Source organism: Clarias gariepinus, chromosome 16, assembly GCF_024256425.1.
Source record: "Clarias gariepinus isolate MV-2021 ecotype Netherlands chromosome 16, CGAR_prim_01v2, whole genome shotgun sequence".
In the NCBI taxonomy this organism is placed as follows: Eukaryota; Metazoa; Chordata; class Actinopteri; order Siluriformes; family Clariidae; genus Clarias; species Clarias gariepinus.
In genome coordinates, this window is record NC_071115.1 from 18,731,257 (window position 1) to 18,748,260 (window position 17,004).

Here is a 17,004-nt window from a genome sequence, read left to right on the forward strand (position 1 = left end):
TAAAGATGTATGCAAAGACTGAATAATATTCTATAAATATTGTGCAGTTCTTAAAGTCGGGTTGTAAAGGCAGGTAATTGAGACCTTAGCAACAAATATCAAAGTTGTTTTAGTTGTTGTAGTTATAATGTTTTTTTAAAATTATTATTATAAAGATACAAAATATTTCCACACAGGGGAACTAGTCGTTTGTGGGATGTTTAAGAATACATATACAGTATTCTTTACATAAAGAGGTCTGTGGATTTATTTATTTATTTGTTTATTTATTTATTTGTTACTACACCATTCTGGCTGCAAAATAAAAAAAGTTGGAGACTTAAAAAGTCAGGAGTGAAGCAGATTGTTTTCATTAAACAATATTAGAACTGCCAGATATGAATTGAAATGAGAACGATTAGAGACATGCTATAATCACAAAAGAATTTAATTAAAACCTCTAAAACCCAGCAACATAGCATAGGTCAATGATGATTAAAAAAAAAAAAAAAAAAAAAAGAGCTTATATGGAAGCCTTGCTGGTGTGAGACTCCTGGGAAACTTCAGTCTTCAAACAAAATGTATCAATACTATTACACAATTTAAATGTTACCACTCTCAGAATGAGCATATTAATATTTATTTTGGTCCTAGAAACAATAGAAACAGTAAAACTATGTGTATATTTTCTATTTCTATACCTATGTGACACATTTTATAATTTTTTGCTCAGTCATGTATGTATAAAATTAAGTAAAATTCAGTTTATCATATTACATTCCTTTATCATTATGGGGCATATCCTTATATAGCCTGTGGATACTGATCACAGTGCCCTATTCTGTGATTCACAGGCAGATGCTGCCACAAGGGCTCATTTCATGAATCAGTGTTCCTTACTCATCATGGACCAATGCATAATGTCTTTTCATTTCCAGGATATCATATTTTTGCATCCAACGGAAGCACAGAATTACTTTGACCCTGCCCAAGGTAGAACTAATGTGTTATGTGATACTTATCCTTCATAAGCCCTCCAACCAGAGCTTCGATATGCAAAGATTGTTGCAAGTGGATCAATGGAATTTGATATTCTTCAGCATTCCCAATGCCCTAAACTCGAACAATGCTGACACAAAAAGGCTTTGTCTGAGGGTGAGAGTACTCACCGGGCTGGTATGAGTAGCAGTTTTGATTCACTCAGACTTGGGCTTTCTTCCTCTGTCTTCAGTTCTCACTTTGCAGTCTGGAGTGATTTGCTGATTGCTGCCACAGCATTAGCGTAGCTGCTTCATTTTGTGCTGTTTCCTGGTACATCGGTTCATGAGGGTAAAAGATTGGTGGCTTCAACAAGAGCTGCTCTATGAGACATCAAGGAATCAAGATGGATGATCAGATCAATTGCATCCAAGATTTTTCCCTTATCACAACATCTGACAGTTCAGACCTTTGTGAAATGCAAATTTCAAAAACAGGCTCATTCCAACTCACTCAAGGTGAAGAAACTCCACCATTCCTTGTTTTTCCTGCCGAATTAAAAGTAATTGCACCCCAACTTCCTTGGTCGAAAACCTGCTTAAACATTTCCAGGGAGTGGAAGTAAAAGAAATGGTGTTTTTCCTGCCCTGGTGGACACTAATCAAGTTGCAGAAGCATTCCAAAAAAACATTTATTAGAGTGGAATGCACCAGTGCTCAGTTGCAAGGGTCAGAAGAAAAGGTTTGAATACTTATGTAAATCGGATATTTCAGTCTTTATTTTATTTCATTTTTACAAATAAAAAACTAAACACTCCAGACACCTGTTTTTACTTTGTCATTGTGGAGTATTGTGCATGGAAAACTTGACAGGGTCTGAAAACTTTCTGCCTGTGTACCATATGTGGAATAAGCATAAAAAGCATAAACTGATCCTAGCTTAATGCTTTCAGTTCGACTGTGTGAATGTCTATTTCTTGTCAGAGCTGCAGCTGATACTAAAGCACGCCAATGAGTGAGAAACGTTTTGGAAGAAATTCCTTCAGATGTCACAGGTGACAGATTTATTGATGCAGCTCTGTGTTTTGCTATTTCTGAAATATTTCCTTCAGGTGTTGCCAAATAATTTGTCAAGTCTGATTAGTAGTTGAGTATTTTCAGAAACAGGGATAAAATATAGAAGCCTTTTTGTGACAATCAACATATTTAAAGAATTATTAGATTATTGAAAAAGAATGTTTTTTGCACTTCTTAAATCCCCAAATCTTGTTGGTTTTATTGTTGTAGTTTTCACTATATCACATTCTGTCATACTGTATTTTTTTTCCTTTTCGGAAAAGATCACTCTGTGTTCTGTTGAACCTTGTCCATGACCGAGCAAGAAGTCACAAGATCTCATTTATACACACAGTCTTTCTCTAATCCCAGCACTGTGACTCTCACATGATGCGGGAATGATCAAAATCTCAGCTACGCTCTTTTATACTGTCTCTCTCTTTTGCAAGCTCTCCCTTTAACATTGACCAGCATGCAGGTGGGAACAGTCGGTCCCATACCAGAAATATGAGATGAGTTTCTTCTGGCTTTTAAGAAAGATTTCTTTTTTGTGGAAGCCAAGGTCAGAAATTCAAGATGATGTGACCAAACCGCTCATATCAAAGGTAACATCCCCCATGGAGATCGACGAATATTTAATTGATTTTATTTCATGTATTAAGTGAATTTAAGTGTAACAGTTATATAATGTGTTCATAATTTCGTAAAATTTTAGTGCAAAATATTTGTATTGTTTCTTGTTTTTAGTAAGATGTCATTAATTACTTAAATATAATTTGTGCCAGTGCCTTTATTGTCTATTATCACCATAGAAAGCCTCTCATTCAATCAGACTACTCAGTCAGAACTACAGTAACTGTTATATAATACAGTAAATACATTAATAAGACAATAACTACTATACTTTACTATATTATCTGGTGTTCTTTGTCATGTATAAGAGTCTATATTCATAAATTATTAAAGATTTTACAACCATTACATATCCTAGGTAACAACTAGAAATGACGTTCAATATCTGGCGACCGATATCAGCACAGTGAGCCAAACCGATTCAAGCTTATCAAGCAATGACAAACTGTCATCCTGGACCTTTCCCTGTTTACAGACCCACAGTTCCTCCGATCTGACTGACTTTCTGCTGAAATATGTCCTCTTCACTAGCAACCTATTCTTCTCTGTGCTGGGCCTGGCCACCTTAGGGCTCGGGTTCTGGGGTCTTGTGATCAAGGAGTCCTTCGCTCAGGAGAAGCTGGATGGCCTTGGCACTGATCCCATGCTGTTTTCAGTTTTTCTGGGCTTGCTGCTTTCACTGCTTTGTCTGACAGGCTGTGTAGGAGCACTGAGGGAGAACCAGTGCCTACTGCGTACTTTCTCTGCAGTACTGCTGGTTCTTGTAGCTGCTCAGGTTCTGGTGGTCATTGTGGCCTACAGCATGCAGGGCTGGATTACTCAGCTGCTGCGCTCAGGCATGCTGACAGCCATGACACGCTACCAGGCTGACCTGGACTTAAGGTTCATTACAGATGAGGTCCAGATCGGGTTGCAGTGCTGTGGGGTGGATAACTATCGAGACTGGGAAGTCAATCAGTAAGTATGCCATGCCCCAAAATGATTTATGATAGAGACACACTAAATTACACACCACATTACTACTACTACTACTACTACTACTAATAATAATAATAATAATAATAATAATGATAATAATACATTTTAAGTAGGTACAATAAAGTCAACTTACAAGCACTGCTAGAGCAGAATCATGTAACTTCCTGTCATTATACTTAAAATGATTACCCCTCTCTGTTGTAGGTACTTTAATTGCTCCTCTCCAGGTGTGCAGGCATGTGGTGTGCCTCCTTCCTGCTGCGTGGATCCACTAGAGAACGGTACAGTGTGGAACTCGCAGTGTGGCCTCGGGGCACAGCAGCTGGACGAGTTCTCGGCTCAGAGTGTGATTTTCCTAGGGGGCTGCATGGGCAATATTTCACGCTGGATCAACCTGCACTCTGGGATTATTGGCATAGTAACAGCTGGCCTGCTCTCAGTCCAGTTCCTCACACTGGTCACTACTAAACGCTTGCTGGACAGGATCCAATGGAACAAAACACGAGGATTTTGAAAAAAACACGTTCTTAATGTTGCATAAAGAAACGTCTTTGTCATTGAGAAATACAAGGTACAAAAGACAGGCAAGTTAGCTGTATTCCTGCTGTATATTTACTCCTACTGTTTCATATCTCATCATATTCTGTGTATGTTTTACTACTCCCACAGCAAAAAAAAAAAAAAAAGTGAATATTATTTTCCCAATACATTTTTATTGATTTTCATTTGTTGTACAATTAAAAAGACATGTTTTGTTGCAAAGACATGTAGTTATTCCAATTTCATACTTTTCCACACTACTGAAAAAGGTGCATATAGACTTTGATGGAATGTGAGCTTTATTCAGTGCTTGATCATTTCGGTGCTGCAAATGATTTTGCGTCTTGCCTGTTCTCCAGGGCAGAAGCATCATAACCCCAGTAAACACCACAGCACTTAACTGATTTAAGACACGACTCATATGACTGACATGACTTGAAAACATAAAAATGAATGTTTACTTTGCAAAATAATTAAAAACAAACTTATTTAATTTAAAATAAACTTATCTATTTAAAAATGAACAATTTCCATTAAAGGGGTCATACAGGCCTACATGCACTTTTTCAAGCTGTTTGGACTGAACTGTGTGTTAGGAGAGTGTGTACACAACCACTCTACGATGATAAAGAGCTGCCCAGTAATTTTCTTTTCATTTATTACAATAACATACCCCTTCTGAAATCAGGCCAATCGCAAATGCCTGTCGATGTGACGCCACACCACAAGAGGCCGCTTCTACATTAGTTGATTGACACTGGTGTTTTAGCAAAGACCCGCCCCGAATGAAAAGAAACTGTCGGCCATTGTTTTTCGCCGCTGGAGCAAAATGTCGCCTAAGCGAGTGTTGTGTACAGTTGTTGGGTGTAATAGCGAACACAGCGGTCGTCATTTACTACTGACATCTGAGCCACTGAGGACGCAGTGGCTGAATTTTGTTTTTGAAGCTAACGTCGCCGCCGTTCTACCTAAATGCGTTCATGTTTGCGCTAATAATTTTTTCACCAGACTGCTTTATAAACGCGGGTCAATATAAAGCAGGTTTTACTAGGAAGCTGCTCCTAAAAAATGGATCTGTACTAACGCTTCGTGTTCCTGCTTCATCTTCACCAGGCTCGGTGAGTGTAATTCCTTTTTCTATGAATCTTTGCAGATCGCCTTTTCTAATAATCACGATGAATGCGGAGTGTAAGTTAACCTACACTCTCATAGAACATGGTTATGGCTTCTTCTCTATGTACATCCGTCTCTATATAATCCCTAATCGCCCGTTTATAATAAACAATGCATTAAGGTGATTGTCTAGTTGCAAACTGTGTACGTAGTCGGAAAACTATATTATGCTTACCTTTGTAACGTTAGATGGTTTATAACGATGTCTGTCGAAGATTAAGAAGTCATGTAAACACATCAGTAAACACATCGCGTCCGTATCTCTCTCGGTAAGTTTCTCCGCTTTTGTTGTTGTTGCTCGCAGCAGCGTAACAGCCCGTTAATTCATGCCCATGCAGTGATGAGAAAGACAAACGGGTCGATGTATGTCCATTCTTTTTTTTCTGCGTTGTCAGGCGATATTACAAACTTCCACGTAGGTTCCGTACTTAAATCAAACCAAAAACGACTGAAGAAAACAGGCTCAGGCTCTTCCAGCGTTTTCCAGTTTGGACTGCATTACCCACAAAGCACTGCGTTGTGGGCAATGCTTTGTGGGTAATGCAGTCCAAAGCATTGCCCGCACTGGACTACACTCCCGTGGCTATACCCCACGTGTGTTGTGAAGACACGCCCCACAGAACTGGGGGACAGGCTCAGCAGAGGTCATAAGCATTTAAAGGAACATGTACTGAAATAGGTTACTTAGAACAGAGCTAGTTTTTACCAGGTAAAAGTCGTGTTTTTTTTACACAACCATTAAGAATTTTTAATTAAAGTATATTACAAACTTTTCATTAGGACCCTAAAGAATCATATTAACATTTAAAAATGGGGCTGGATAACCCCTTTAAAAGCATGAGCGGCACATAAGATTCACACTATAATAACTAATGGTAAAATACAAATTAATACTGTATTTAAAATGGAGAGCGTGATCAGAAACATATTTTCATCACAAATGGAAATATGTTTCTGATCATGCTTTACAATGCTTTGTTGTCTTTAGAATTACAAGTATGACACGAAAGCATATGTGAATGCAAGCTGAAATAGTTTGGTGTATTGTTCACAGAAATTACAAACAGAAAAGAAAGGAAGAAAAAAGTAACATAGAGGAAGAAATGCTTAACTGTAGCTTACTTAAGGTTGATATTATAGTATTTTTTTAATAACATTTTTGATCTTAAATAGATTTATAAAGACAATATAGGTAAAAATAAGAGCTGAATCTATTCTACAGAGTAAAAACTTAAAATCACTGCAGTGAACATACTATGAATAAATATTTAAATACAGTCACTTGACATGAAACCCTGACTCATGTAAAAGAACTTCATTATATAATTCTAAAAAGTACTTTTAGCTGTTTCCATAGACAGACAACTCTTTAGGGTTCTAGTTTTATAGAGTTTACACATGGTCTATGTACAGTATGGCTATCTACCCTGACGTATATCATAGTTACTGTATCTACAAGGAAGTATACTGTATGTCTCCAACCACAGAATTATTGCTTTTTCAGTTTTTTTTTCAATTGATCCTCTTTATAGTCTCTAAACTTTGAACAGATCATGTAGAAATCCATTGCATACAGCTAGATAACTTTGTGTAGAACAGGAGAAGTTTTTTCTTAGATGATGCCATACTGAGATAATTCATGCAGTTCCAGATGACTGAATGCTTCCCAGGGGCAGATCACAGTGATATCTGCAAAAGAGAACAACAGCTGTATTAGACTTGGGTTTTCACTGTTGCTGATTTAAGGAGTTACGAACAAGGCTTTTCATGTAATGCGTACCAGTTCCCAAGCCTTCCATTCCAGGAATGTCATCGCCAAATCTGTAAATAACACACCCACACACATTTATGACTCTTATAAACTCTCATAAACTCTCTGTTTTAGTAAAACATACCCGGTAAGGCTTCTGGTAAAGTGCGTGTCAGTTACAGATAGCAGATGTTGAAATGATTTAATCATCAATTTTTTTTTTATTACAGTACTCAAATTGACTAGCATATAGTCTGATAAATGTGCATTGATTTAAAGAATAATTCGAATACTTTTATTTGAGTGTATAATAGTGTAGAATATTAGTGTTACAAATTTGGGTGTCTTATACTGTAGGTGTCTATACCTAAGGTGTCTTAAGTCTATATATGTAAAACAATACATATATAGTGAAAAAATCATGGTGATAGAAATAATAGTAATTTACCCAATGACGCCTCTCTTGGGTGGTTTGCTTTTGAACTGCCGAGTGGATCTCTGTTTGAATCGCGGTGGTGCCTTGTGGGGAGATCCTGGCCCTGTGGTACGAGTTGGCTTCTTGCTGCCAGCTTTATGCTCAGAATTGGAGACATCCACATTCATAAAGTCAGGCTCAGTCTTTAGGCCCATGGATGAAAGCGATGGATGCTGAGTGGACTGTCTGCATGCAAAGATGTGAATGGATTAGAGTAAGGAGATAAGGCCGAGGTTGGGTTGAAGATGACGTAAGCAGCACAGTGAAGCATAATATTATCCCCTAAAGCCATGGTGTATACAGTAAGTCAGTAGCCAGAATCAGCCCAGAACTGATTACTACCCACCTGCTGATGATCAATTTATCAAGGGCTGATGATTTTTTAGACCTGATGGAAACTTATCACTTTTTTAAACCAAAGTTGGTTGTGTTCAATTAAATTTGTTAGTTTCCTGACTTTTACACACAGTCCACAAGTTTCCTAAAGTGGTGGGGCTTAAAAAGAGCCTCATGTTGGACTACTTTATCCATTCTATAACAAGCTTTGATAATTGTTTGGCCTGTTGGACCAGTCAATTTTGTCTTTTGCCCATCTAGCTAAAAAGGTTATTTATTATTATTATTATTATTATTATTATTATTATTATTGAACGTTAAATTGTTTAGCTTTTATTCAGTTTTGTAGGACCATAAGGGTCCCAGTCTTCCTTATTGCCTTGACTAGAGTTGATGAAACGTAGACTCAACAAAATAATACCAAACTAATGACCTACAACAATGAGTAGGATTACTATAAACTCCTTCCTCGGTCACCCTGTAAGTCAGTCTCCTGTCTACTGGGTATTTAAATAATCTCATTAGGGAAAGGACAATGCATAAAATGCTGATTGGAGCACAAGCGGTTTTGTTTATCTGCCAATGTAAGCAAGGGGCCTGTTTTCACCTCATTACAGGAAAAATGTAAGCTTAAAAGAAAGAAAATATATAACAAATTATTGAATGATATTTAATAAAACATTGACTTTCTTGTCATAATATATATATATATATATATATATATATATATATATATATATTTTTTTTTTTTTTTTTTTTTTTTTAAATGAGACCTTCTTTTTTAATATTTTAATGAAAAAAATTATGATTGAAAGAAATCATTTTTAAAGTGGTCTCAGGCTTTTGGACTCCACTCATATTCTCAAACTTTGTGTCCTCTACTGGCATGGCACAGTACCACTTTCAAAAAAGCAGCCCATATCATGATGCTCCCATGTCTATAATTCACTGGGCATGGTGCACATCTGTTCCTTTGTGATTTTTTATTTAGCATGAAGTGCTTTTTATTTAGCACAGGATGTTTGTATGTGGTGTACAGTAGGTACATGTCTGCAGTGCAGTTGGTTGATTTTGGTCCTTTTTGCTTTTCATGCTGTGTGGCAACTCTTTTTCAATGGATTGGTGCTTTCTTGCTTATAATCCGTATCATTATCATTATTCTGAGAAAGCTTTGTGAAATCTTGCATAGTGTACCTGTCTGGGGATGATGAGTTGTTTTTCCATGAACCTTCTATCTTGTATATAAACAAAAAAAAAAAGGTGATTACAAAAAAAAATGCTCAAAGTCATTACAATGGTACTCAAAAGTGTTGTTAAATAATCCTGTTACTAAGAACTTTAGAAAGCTTCATGATCTTAACCAAGCTAAGCTATCATCTTAACCAATCCAACCAATCACATTAACCAGGCCAATGAACCTAAAGAAACACATTCTGTACAGTGTGATGGTGCTTGACCCCAGCACAATCTTTAAGCAATGCCAATTCTACAAGGAGATATTATTGGTTCCTAAGCCAGGGAAACAGCTTTGTCTGCGTCATGGCCTTCTTTGCCATGACCTCCTTTGTTTGGTGAGGCTAAGCAAACATGCCCTTCTTAGCCTTACCCACCAACTTTAAAAACATTCTGCAAGTCAGGCTCATTCCAGGGGCCCATGAGGTGGCCTCCTCTGTTGTAAGCCCAAGTTCAGTTCTAGGCAGGCTCTTACCAAAAGTCAATGAAGGTGGTCCTCTCTGCCACAGGCTCATGACAAGCTGCAGGCCTGGTGCACCCATCATGTTACATTTTACACCCATGCCAAGTTTCAGCACCAATGACAAATAGCCCACATTATTAAAAAATCGTTCATTTTCACTGGTTCTCTCATGCAGGGTCATAAACTTGTGTTCCATTTTCAAGATTTTAAAAGGTGGAAAATTGTAGTTGCACCCAACAGTAGCATAGGCATGTCCTATCCCTTCACTTTTGTTTTGCATTCATAGAGCATCTGATCCTGAACTTGCTTGTCTAAATGTATATTTAAAATATTTCTTATATTTGATCATCTGTTTGATATTACAAAGAGTTGAGTAATTAAAAAAAAAAAGTTAAATGATGATGTCATTTATTAAGGGAAAACTGTACAAACTTATTTGGCCCTGTGTAAAGAAAGTAATTGCCCCCTTGCTACATCATAAATGAACTACTGTAGGGCTTTTGGAAGGCTGAATTTAAATTCACTTTGAATTCTAAAAAAAATCATCTGTAAAATTAGGAGGTTCAAAAAGTCATAACATCAGTTATGTAACATCTGAAATCTACTTTAATGGCAAAACTGTGCTATCACCAAAGATGACAAATGGAATGAATATATGTAACTTTAGTCCAAAGAACATTTGCATTTCAGGCTCAAAAATTTCTGCACATTTGGTTTTAAGCTAATTTGCTTTGAACAGAGGACAGCATAATATTATAAATGGCATTAGATTTAACAGGGCTGAATTTAACTTTATAGCTATTGTTTTAGTGTAAGGTTATTTGTTATAAAATAAATATAACATTTTATTTTATTTATTAACTCATTTATTAAATTAGTAAATATAATCATTTAAGTGGATGCATACAGTATAAGGCTGTAAGTGATGCAGATACTGCTGTTAAGTAAAAATTTGACCAGCACTATATTTTTAACCTTTGTCCACTGTACATCTTTCACTAGGTGGGGCTGCTGCATCATTGAAGGAGCTACAGTTATTTGTCTACTGAATTTTACACTGAATTTTACTGAATTGCTTCAATAATAAATGAAATCTATACAGTTTCAAATTAATTGATGTTTGAATTGGCTAAAAAATAAGTAATTAATTAATTAATGGGTTTATTAATGGATAAATTTTATTCATTTTCAGTAACCCCAATGCTAGATTTAGAGCATGGTCTGGGAACACTAGCACCAGGACAGGAACTCACACTAGATTGTACTTCACAGGGTTTCACACATACAATTACAATCATCTTTACATTTACCATGGAATTCCTCAATCCAACAACCAGTCTGTTTCTGATGGATGGAAGCAAACTGGTACACCCTCATTTTAGATTTAAATGTTATTGCCATCAGTAAAATGTTTATGCACACCTAATTTATATCTAATTTTTTTTTTTTTTTAATTAAAACAATACTGGAAATTTCAAAACTGTAAAATAACACATATGGCATTAGTTAAATAACAACAACAACAACAGTCATTTGTTATTTTGAATCATGAAGGTCAGATATTCCAGAAAAGTATTGTCAAGTGCTTTTTTAAAAAACATTAAGCATCATTATGAAACTGGCTCTCACAAAGACCATTCCAAGAAAAGAACAATCAGAGAAGCAGCAATCAACAACCAGCACCTCAGATTGGAACCATTACGAAAGCTTTACAGAGAATAAGTAGCAGACACATATCAATATCAACTGTTCAAAGGAGATTATTACATATTATGGACAGCTTCAGCAATGTAGAAAGAAATGAAAACTAAGAACGCCCACAGAATTTGAATGCGTGTAGTTGACTGGTACTTTATGTGACATCTATCTCCACAGAATATTATTTTAATCCAGAATTAAGTCATTTATACAAGTGGGTCTTTATTCTCACCCCTACATAAAGGCATTAAATATAAATATACATTCTTCAGGAGACTTAAGAGTGTGTTTCTGCATATACAAGACAGTGTAAGACAAGTAAAAAAAAAAAGATAAATAGCAAGAACAGTAAAACTAGACAGGACAGTGTTGTATGGGACAATAAGTCTGTAAATTATTGTGTTGTGTACTTCAATTTAGCATTAATATTGGGTGATAATTGGTAGAAAAAAAACAAGAGCCTTAAAATGATAAAAGTGTCCCACAGCATGTGTTGGCCACCGTGTGTTGAGTATTCTAACTCTCCCAGTGAACAACGTGTCTAGGTGAGAGGTCATAACAGAGGTGCGAGGGATCATCCACAAAGTTTCTGGCCTTAAAGATGCAGCAGTTGTAGTTAGAGACATTAATGGTTGGTAGAAAAACCCCAAAGACCTTTTTAGTTGTTTTCACTTTTCACTGTATGGTTTTAATACCTGAAATTGATCAGATTTTATAACCATCTCCACATGAGCTGAAGGCACTGCTGGTCATTTTTGATGGATGGTGTTGAGAGTCCTGAGGCGGTCACCACTGATGTGCACACCAAAAAACTTGGACTGTCTCCATAACTGCTCCTTTGATACACAGTGGTGAGTATTCCATAAAGTCAACAATAATCTTGAAGTAAACAATGGTTTTATAAACATTGAGAAACAGATTGCGGTTTCTGGACCATTCTCTAAGCTGGGTCACCTGCTCATGGTATTAACTAATTGTTGCTAAAACTACCCTTCACTGTAGTTTTAGCAACAATGTTGTCAATGTGATTGGAGCTCTAATTCGCAGCCCAGTCGTGAGTCAGTAAGACATATAGCATTGGGTTCAGTACACAACCCTGTGGAACACCGGTGTTGCCAATTAGACTACGATCTCGTAGTCAGAGGAACCAGTTACAGAGGGAGGATTTCAAACCCAACAGGTTTAGCATTTTTGCTGTGGGATAACTGTGTTGATTGCTTAACTAAAGCTTATGAACAGTATCCTAATAGTACTGGTTCAAGTGTGTCAAAAAAGGTGGATGACGGCAAAAAAGGCATCTTCTATTGAGTGGTGAGGGCAGTGGGCATACTGTAATGTACTCTTTATGTGCTTAATTGTGACGGTAGCTGCTCAGTGCATTTAATGATGATAGGTGCTGCAGTCATGATGTCCACTGCAGACAGACAGACTACTTTTTGGGAGTATCAACCCTGCTCATATTTCATTCTGTGCTTTTGATGTTACATCTCAGAAGGCTCCATTATCATCAAAGGGCCTGAAGGTGAAGTCTTGGGTTTTCTATAGCATGTGCAATTCTGCACAGGAAAAGAGATTACTAAGATTTGTCCCCTTACACCACTACCTTGCTTTTGTTATAGTCGCTGACAAAATGTTGAAATCAAGAAATAGCAGCTGTTAGGAAATGATATTTGGGCAAGACAAAGGTTACAGACTGATTGGGTCAGATTTACAAAGAAAAGTGTGAACAATCTCTTTCCTGCTGTACTCCAGAGCTTTGGTGACCCAAAAACCCGGTAAATTCAGTAAAATATGAAAGGAAAGTTTGGAGTCAGCTTATACTTTTATAAGCAGGTAGTTTGATGTGTCTACAGTTGTCAGTAGTCCCCAAATGTACCTTAATATAATTCAGAATTTGTGACTAGAAGTCTAAAATTTACAGCACAAAGTTTGTAATATTCATGGTGGCTTAGTGGTTAGCATTTTACATAGCCTTGCACCTCCAAAGTCTGAGTTTGATTCCTGCCTCGAGGTCCGTGTGCGTGGAGTTTGCATATTATCTCCGTGCTTGGTGGGATCCCTCCAGGTGCTCTGGTTCCCTCCCACAGTCCAACGACATGCAGACTATAGGCGTTCCAAAACTTCCGGTAGTGTGAATGAGCAAATGTGTGTGTAAGTGTGTGTTTATGTGTGTGTATGTACTCTAATGAATTAGTATTCTGTTCAAATTGTCCCCTGCCACGTGCGGATAGGTTCCAGCCCCCCACCACTCTGTACATAGGATATAAATAGGACAGGTATCTGTAAATTTTTCCAAAATAAGCACATTTAAACATAAAATACTTGCTAAGCAATTCCTAATATGCTGAGAAATAAGGAATAGAAAGAAGAAGAAGAAAAAGAAGAAGAAGAATTTCTTCGCTATATAAGTAATTTGATTCAGAAAAAAAGTATACAGTATTTAACCAATGTCACATGAGCAAGAGTGTGATTATACAGATTTTTGGCACAGATGTGATCTAGGTGACATAGCTAAGTAATGACAATATACACAATTGCAACTGCAATATTGCTTGTAATATCTGACATTTTGGCAAAAATTGGTTCTAAAAAGGTAAGTTCCGATTTCTTTTTCACTGGCTTTATTTGGACAAACCCAGTTCCCAAATGCCTTTGTTCAAGCATGTCTTTGTTCAAGCATGGAATTTGATCTCAGCATTTTTTTTGAACATGCTAGACTTAAGTTCTGTAACATACCCACCTTCTTCCTTATGTTTTCTGGTAAACGAAACTTAAGGCAGCTCAGTGTGCTGAATAAACTCTGGTAGACTGGGACAAAAGTCTCATTACTCCTTCTTCTGCTCTGAAGGTAAGCTACAGCTCTTTTGCTCAGAATCGAACCATTTAAATAATAGATTTGTTGGACGTTTTTTAAAGTTTTATCACAAGGTTTTGGTTTTTTTTTTTTATGCTTACACTGTTCATATTTGTTTACACAGTTAGTTCTAAAATGATGTCATCTAGAAGTTGTTTTGTCATTTGGATGCTGCTGTCTCTTCATGTCTCCACACATGGCTGGAATGTATTAGGTCAGTATGTTACTGTAGGATTTCAATCAGTTTAAAAAATTTATTTGAGTATGAATAAAATTAATTTAAAAAATTTGACAAAAGAAAATGTTTTCACTAAATAAAGAAAGGCTATTTGGAGGACTGTGACATCTATGACACAGAAGGCGTAGTTTTTCAAGAACAAATAGGCCAAGTGGTGTAATTACTTAATTTTATTGCATAATGTCAATTTGCAGATATTCAAAAAAAAAGACCGGCCGTGGAGGGTGGATTAAGGTTGGTGGGAGGTGACCTGCCCAATAAAGGCCGTGTGGAGGTGTACCATGATGGCCAATGGGGGACAATCTGTGATGATGGTTGGGAACTAGCTGAGGCCCAGGTAGTGTGTCAGCAGCTTGGTTTTCCTGGAGCTGTCTCAGCTGCAGTAGGAGGAACATATGGAGAAGGCAAGTTCAAAGTTCAGAAGACCTGATTGTAGACATGATCAATAAATTACATTTATTGTGACTTTGCTGAGGATGAAGTGGTAGTCTCCTGCTGACAAATGAATTGATTATTAATATAAACATGTATATGGGACTGCGTTTTAGGTTCTGGCCCTATTTGGCTTGATGATATGAACTGCAAGGGATCAGAGAATTTTTTGTCCAGCTGTCATTTTAAAGGCTGGGGTGTTACTGACTGTTCTCACAAAGAGGATGCAGGAGTGGTCTGTGAAAATGGTGAGCATAGTACATAGTTAATTGTACAGTATATCTTTAGCATTTTCAGTCATAAAATTGCTTTTGACTAAAAATGTTATACATTTGCATGAATTATTTTTAGGTCTGGGTTCTTTATCTGATTTGAGTCGCTCTAATATTTACAGAAAAAGATATGGATGACAGTCGTAAATTCCACTTGGATCACAGCCTGGGCCTCTCTGAAGAGCTTGGGAAACTTTTTGATAGCGGGGACAACTGTGATTTCAGCATTCTGGTCCGTGACTCAAGTGAAGATCAAGCTGAACAGAAGACAATTTGTGTCCATAGGCTAATTCTCTCTCTCTATCCTCAATTTAATATATCTAGTAGCTCCAACAATCTCACAATTGAAATAAGCCAAACTTGCCATCCTTATGTCTCCAACTTTTTGAGGTAAGGTCTGCTGATTGAATAAACCGATCCAGCTACATTTATTCTTGTTTATGAATTTCATGTCATGCATTTCCTTCCAGGTATCTGTACACACGCAAGATTGAGGTCACCATGTCTTCAGCTCAGTGCCTACACCTGCTGTCCTATATCTACCAGTTGCAGCAGCTTTTGGAGGAGATAGGCAAAATCTTTATTTTGTTTCTTCCTCAGGACAATACCTTCCATTCTCAAGTGTCGCTGTATGAGTATGGTGTCCGTACAAATGACATGGTGCTTCAGGAAAATGTTCTTCAGTACCTCTCATGGAATTTTGAATTCCTTGTTGTCTCTTCTGTTTGGAAAACTGTCTCCATGCAAATGATGAAGGACCTTCTGTCACGTTCTGACTTAGTGGTGAAGGATGAGTTTTTTGTGCTTCAGGTTCTGGAGGAGTCAGTGAAAGAGAAAGGAGAGACATTAAGTTTAGAAGACAAGGTAAACCTACTGAGTCACATTCGCTTCCCCATGATTCCAGTTGAAAAGCTTTATGATATTCAGTTTAGTTCAGGCATGTACCAAAGCAATGAAGCATTTTACCAAAATGCATTGCTGAAAAGCTTTCAATTCAACTCACTGAGTTTCTCAAAGATTAAAAAGCATTTTAGCAACTTTGAAGACTATCTGCCCAGGATCTACACCGCAGAGCCCTGGAGCACTGTCCTCAATGACACTTTCAATAGGAATTATAATCCCCGTTATAATTATGGCTATATTTCTTCCTACAATTATGGCTCATTCAGGACTCCCCCCCATAACAGTGTGATTTACAGTCACCAGTCAATCGAGTGGCGAGTCCAGGTTCTGCAGAATGCATGGGAATGTTCTAACCAAGGCTTTAATTGTGACACTCTTCCTGTAGCCAGGCTCATTTCCTCATACAGCCAGAGTAATTATAACAGCTCTATTCGATTCAACAATAAGCTAGTTCTCACATGCAAGACTAACAACGTTGTTTTCTACGTCCAAGATTTTAAAAGTGATAAAGCTGTAATTCCAAGTAATAGCAGTATGGGTCTGTCCCATCCCTGCCCTAATGACTATAGCTTTACATTTGTTGTGCGTCCAGAGTACATCTAATTAAATCCCCCTTTACTCTAATGGGTTTCTGCTTGCATTTTTTGTTATTTTGCAATGTTCAATTTTTTTTGTATGCCAATGATAATGATTTTTTTCTTTAGTATTTTAGTTAACATTTATCAACTGTCAATGTGAAAAAAATCTAAATGATGAAATTAAAGGTTGCTGATCTTCGCAAGTTCAAAGACTGTGTGTTTATTGACTAATGTTTTCAACCACTGTGTGATCACAGACAAGTACTTTGCCACTGTTAGTGCTGTCACTTTTCACTTTGCACCTCCAGAGTCCGGGTTCAATTCCGGTCTCTGTGTGCATGGAATTTGCATTTCTCCCACAGTGCAAAGACCTCCAGATTAGGCTAACTGGCGTTCCCAAATTGCCTGTAGTGTGTGAATAAGCGTGGGTGTGTGT

General features: G+C 37.1%; 3 protein-coding genes across 4 annotated transcripts; 2 read left to right on the forward strand and 1 right to left on the reverse strand.

Moving 5' to 3' along the window:
* The first annotated feature begins 2,350 nt into the window (after window positions 1-2,350).
* LOC128544591 (tetraspanin-10) lies at window positions 2,351-4,299 on the forward strand. 2 transcript variants are annotated; one of them, XM_053514808.1, is made up of 3 exons: window positions 2,351-2,617; window positions 3,004-3,602; window positions 3,828-4,299. In XM_053514808.1, the coding sequence occupies exons 1-3, from the start codon at window positions 2,525-2,527 to the stop codon at window positions 4,135-4,137; spliced, it is 1,002 nt and encodes a 333-aa protein (XP_053370783.1). In that variant the 5' UTR covers window positions 2,351-2,524; the 3' UTR covers window positions 4,138-4,299. The 2 variants fall into 2 exon arrangements, with proteins under 2 accessions (XP_053370783.1, XP_053370784.1); XM_053514809.1 differs by having other exon boundaries at window positions 3,121-3,602.
* A 2,053-nt stretch (window positions 4,300-6,352) lies between these two features.
* Window positions 6,353-7,746, reverse strand: LOC128544179 (retinal cone rhodopsin-sensitive cGMP 3',5'-cyclic phosphodiesterase subunit gamma-like). Its single transcript, XM_053514184.1, has 3 exons — window positions 7,535-7,746; window positions 7,117-7,157; window positions 6,353-7,025 (listed from the first exon to the last, which is right to left on the reverse strand). Exons 1-3 carry the CDS (start codon window positions 7,714-7,716, stop codon window positions 6,949-6,951), a joined length of 300 nt encoding a protein of 99 aa, XP_053370159.1. The 5' UTR covers window positions 7,717-7,746; the 3' UTR covers window positions 6,353-6,948.
* A 6,321-nt stretch (window positions 7,747-14,067) lies between these two features.
* On the forward strand, window positions 14,068-16,778 carry LOC128544124 (galectin-3-binding protein A-like). The gene is made up of 6 exons (XM_053514101.1): window positions 14,068-14,139; window positions 14,270-14,359; window positions 14,578-14,787; window positions 14,932-15,063; window positions 15,210-15,477; window positions 15,558-16,778. Exons 2-6 carry the CDS (start codon window positions 14,281-14,283, stop codon window positions 16,591-16,593), a joined length of 1,725 nt encoding a protein of 574 aa, XP_053370076.1. The 5' UTR covers window positions 14,068-14,139; window positions 14,270-14,280; the 3' UTR covers window positions 16,594-16,778.
* The last annotated feature ends 226 nt before the right edge of the window (window positions 16,779-17,004 follow it).

What these genes read in the sequence shown, in the direction of transcription:
- LOC128544179 (XM_053514184.1), bottom strand. Translation starts at nt 7,716, where the DNA reads ATGGGCCTAAAGACTGAGCCTGACTTTATGAATGTGGATGTCTCCAAT. An exon ending in CCCAAGAGAGGCGTCATTGG is followed by an intron (nt 7,158 to 7,534) that starts GTAAATTACTAT and finishes TGTTATTTACAG; the next exon opens with ATTTGGCGATGACATTCCTG. An exon ending in AATGGAAGGCTTGGGAACTG is followed by an intron (nt 7,026 to 7,116) that starts GTACGCATTACA and finishes TCTCTTTTGCAG; the next exon opens with ATATCACTGTGATCTGCCCC.
- LOC128544591 (XM_053514808.1), top strand. Translation starts at nt 2,525, where the DNA reads ATGAGTTTCTTCTGGCTTTTAAGAAAGATTTCTTTTTTGTGGAAGCCA. An exon ending in CCAAACCGCTCATATCAAAG is followed by an intron (nt 2,618 to 3,003) that starts GTAACATCCCCC and finishes TACATATCCTAG; the next exon opens with GTAACAACTAGAAATGACGT. An exon ending in CGAGACTGGGAAGTCAATCA is followed by an intron (nt 3,603 to 3,827) that starts GTAAGTATGCCA and finishes TCTCTGTTGTAG; the next exon opens with GTACTTTAATTGCTCCTCTC.
- LOC128544124 (XM_053514101.1), top strand. Translation starts at nt 14,281, where the DNA reads ATGATGTCATCTAGAAGTTGTTTTGTCATTTGGATGCTGCTGTCTCTT. An exon ending in AGGAGGAACATATGGAGAAG is followed by an intron (nt 14,788 to 14,931) that starts GCAAGTTCAAAG and finishes ACTGCGTTTTAG; the next exon opens with GTTCTGGCCCTATTTGGCTT. An exon ending in TATGTCTCCAACTTTTTGAG is followed by an intron (nt 15,478 to 15,557) that starts GTAAGGTCTGCT and finishes ATTTCCTTCCAG; the next exon opens with GTATCTGTACACACGCAAGA.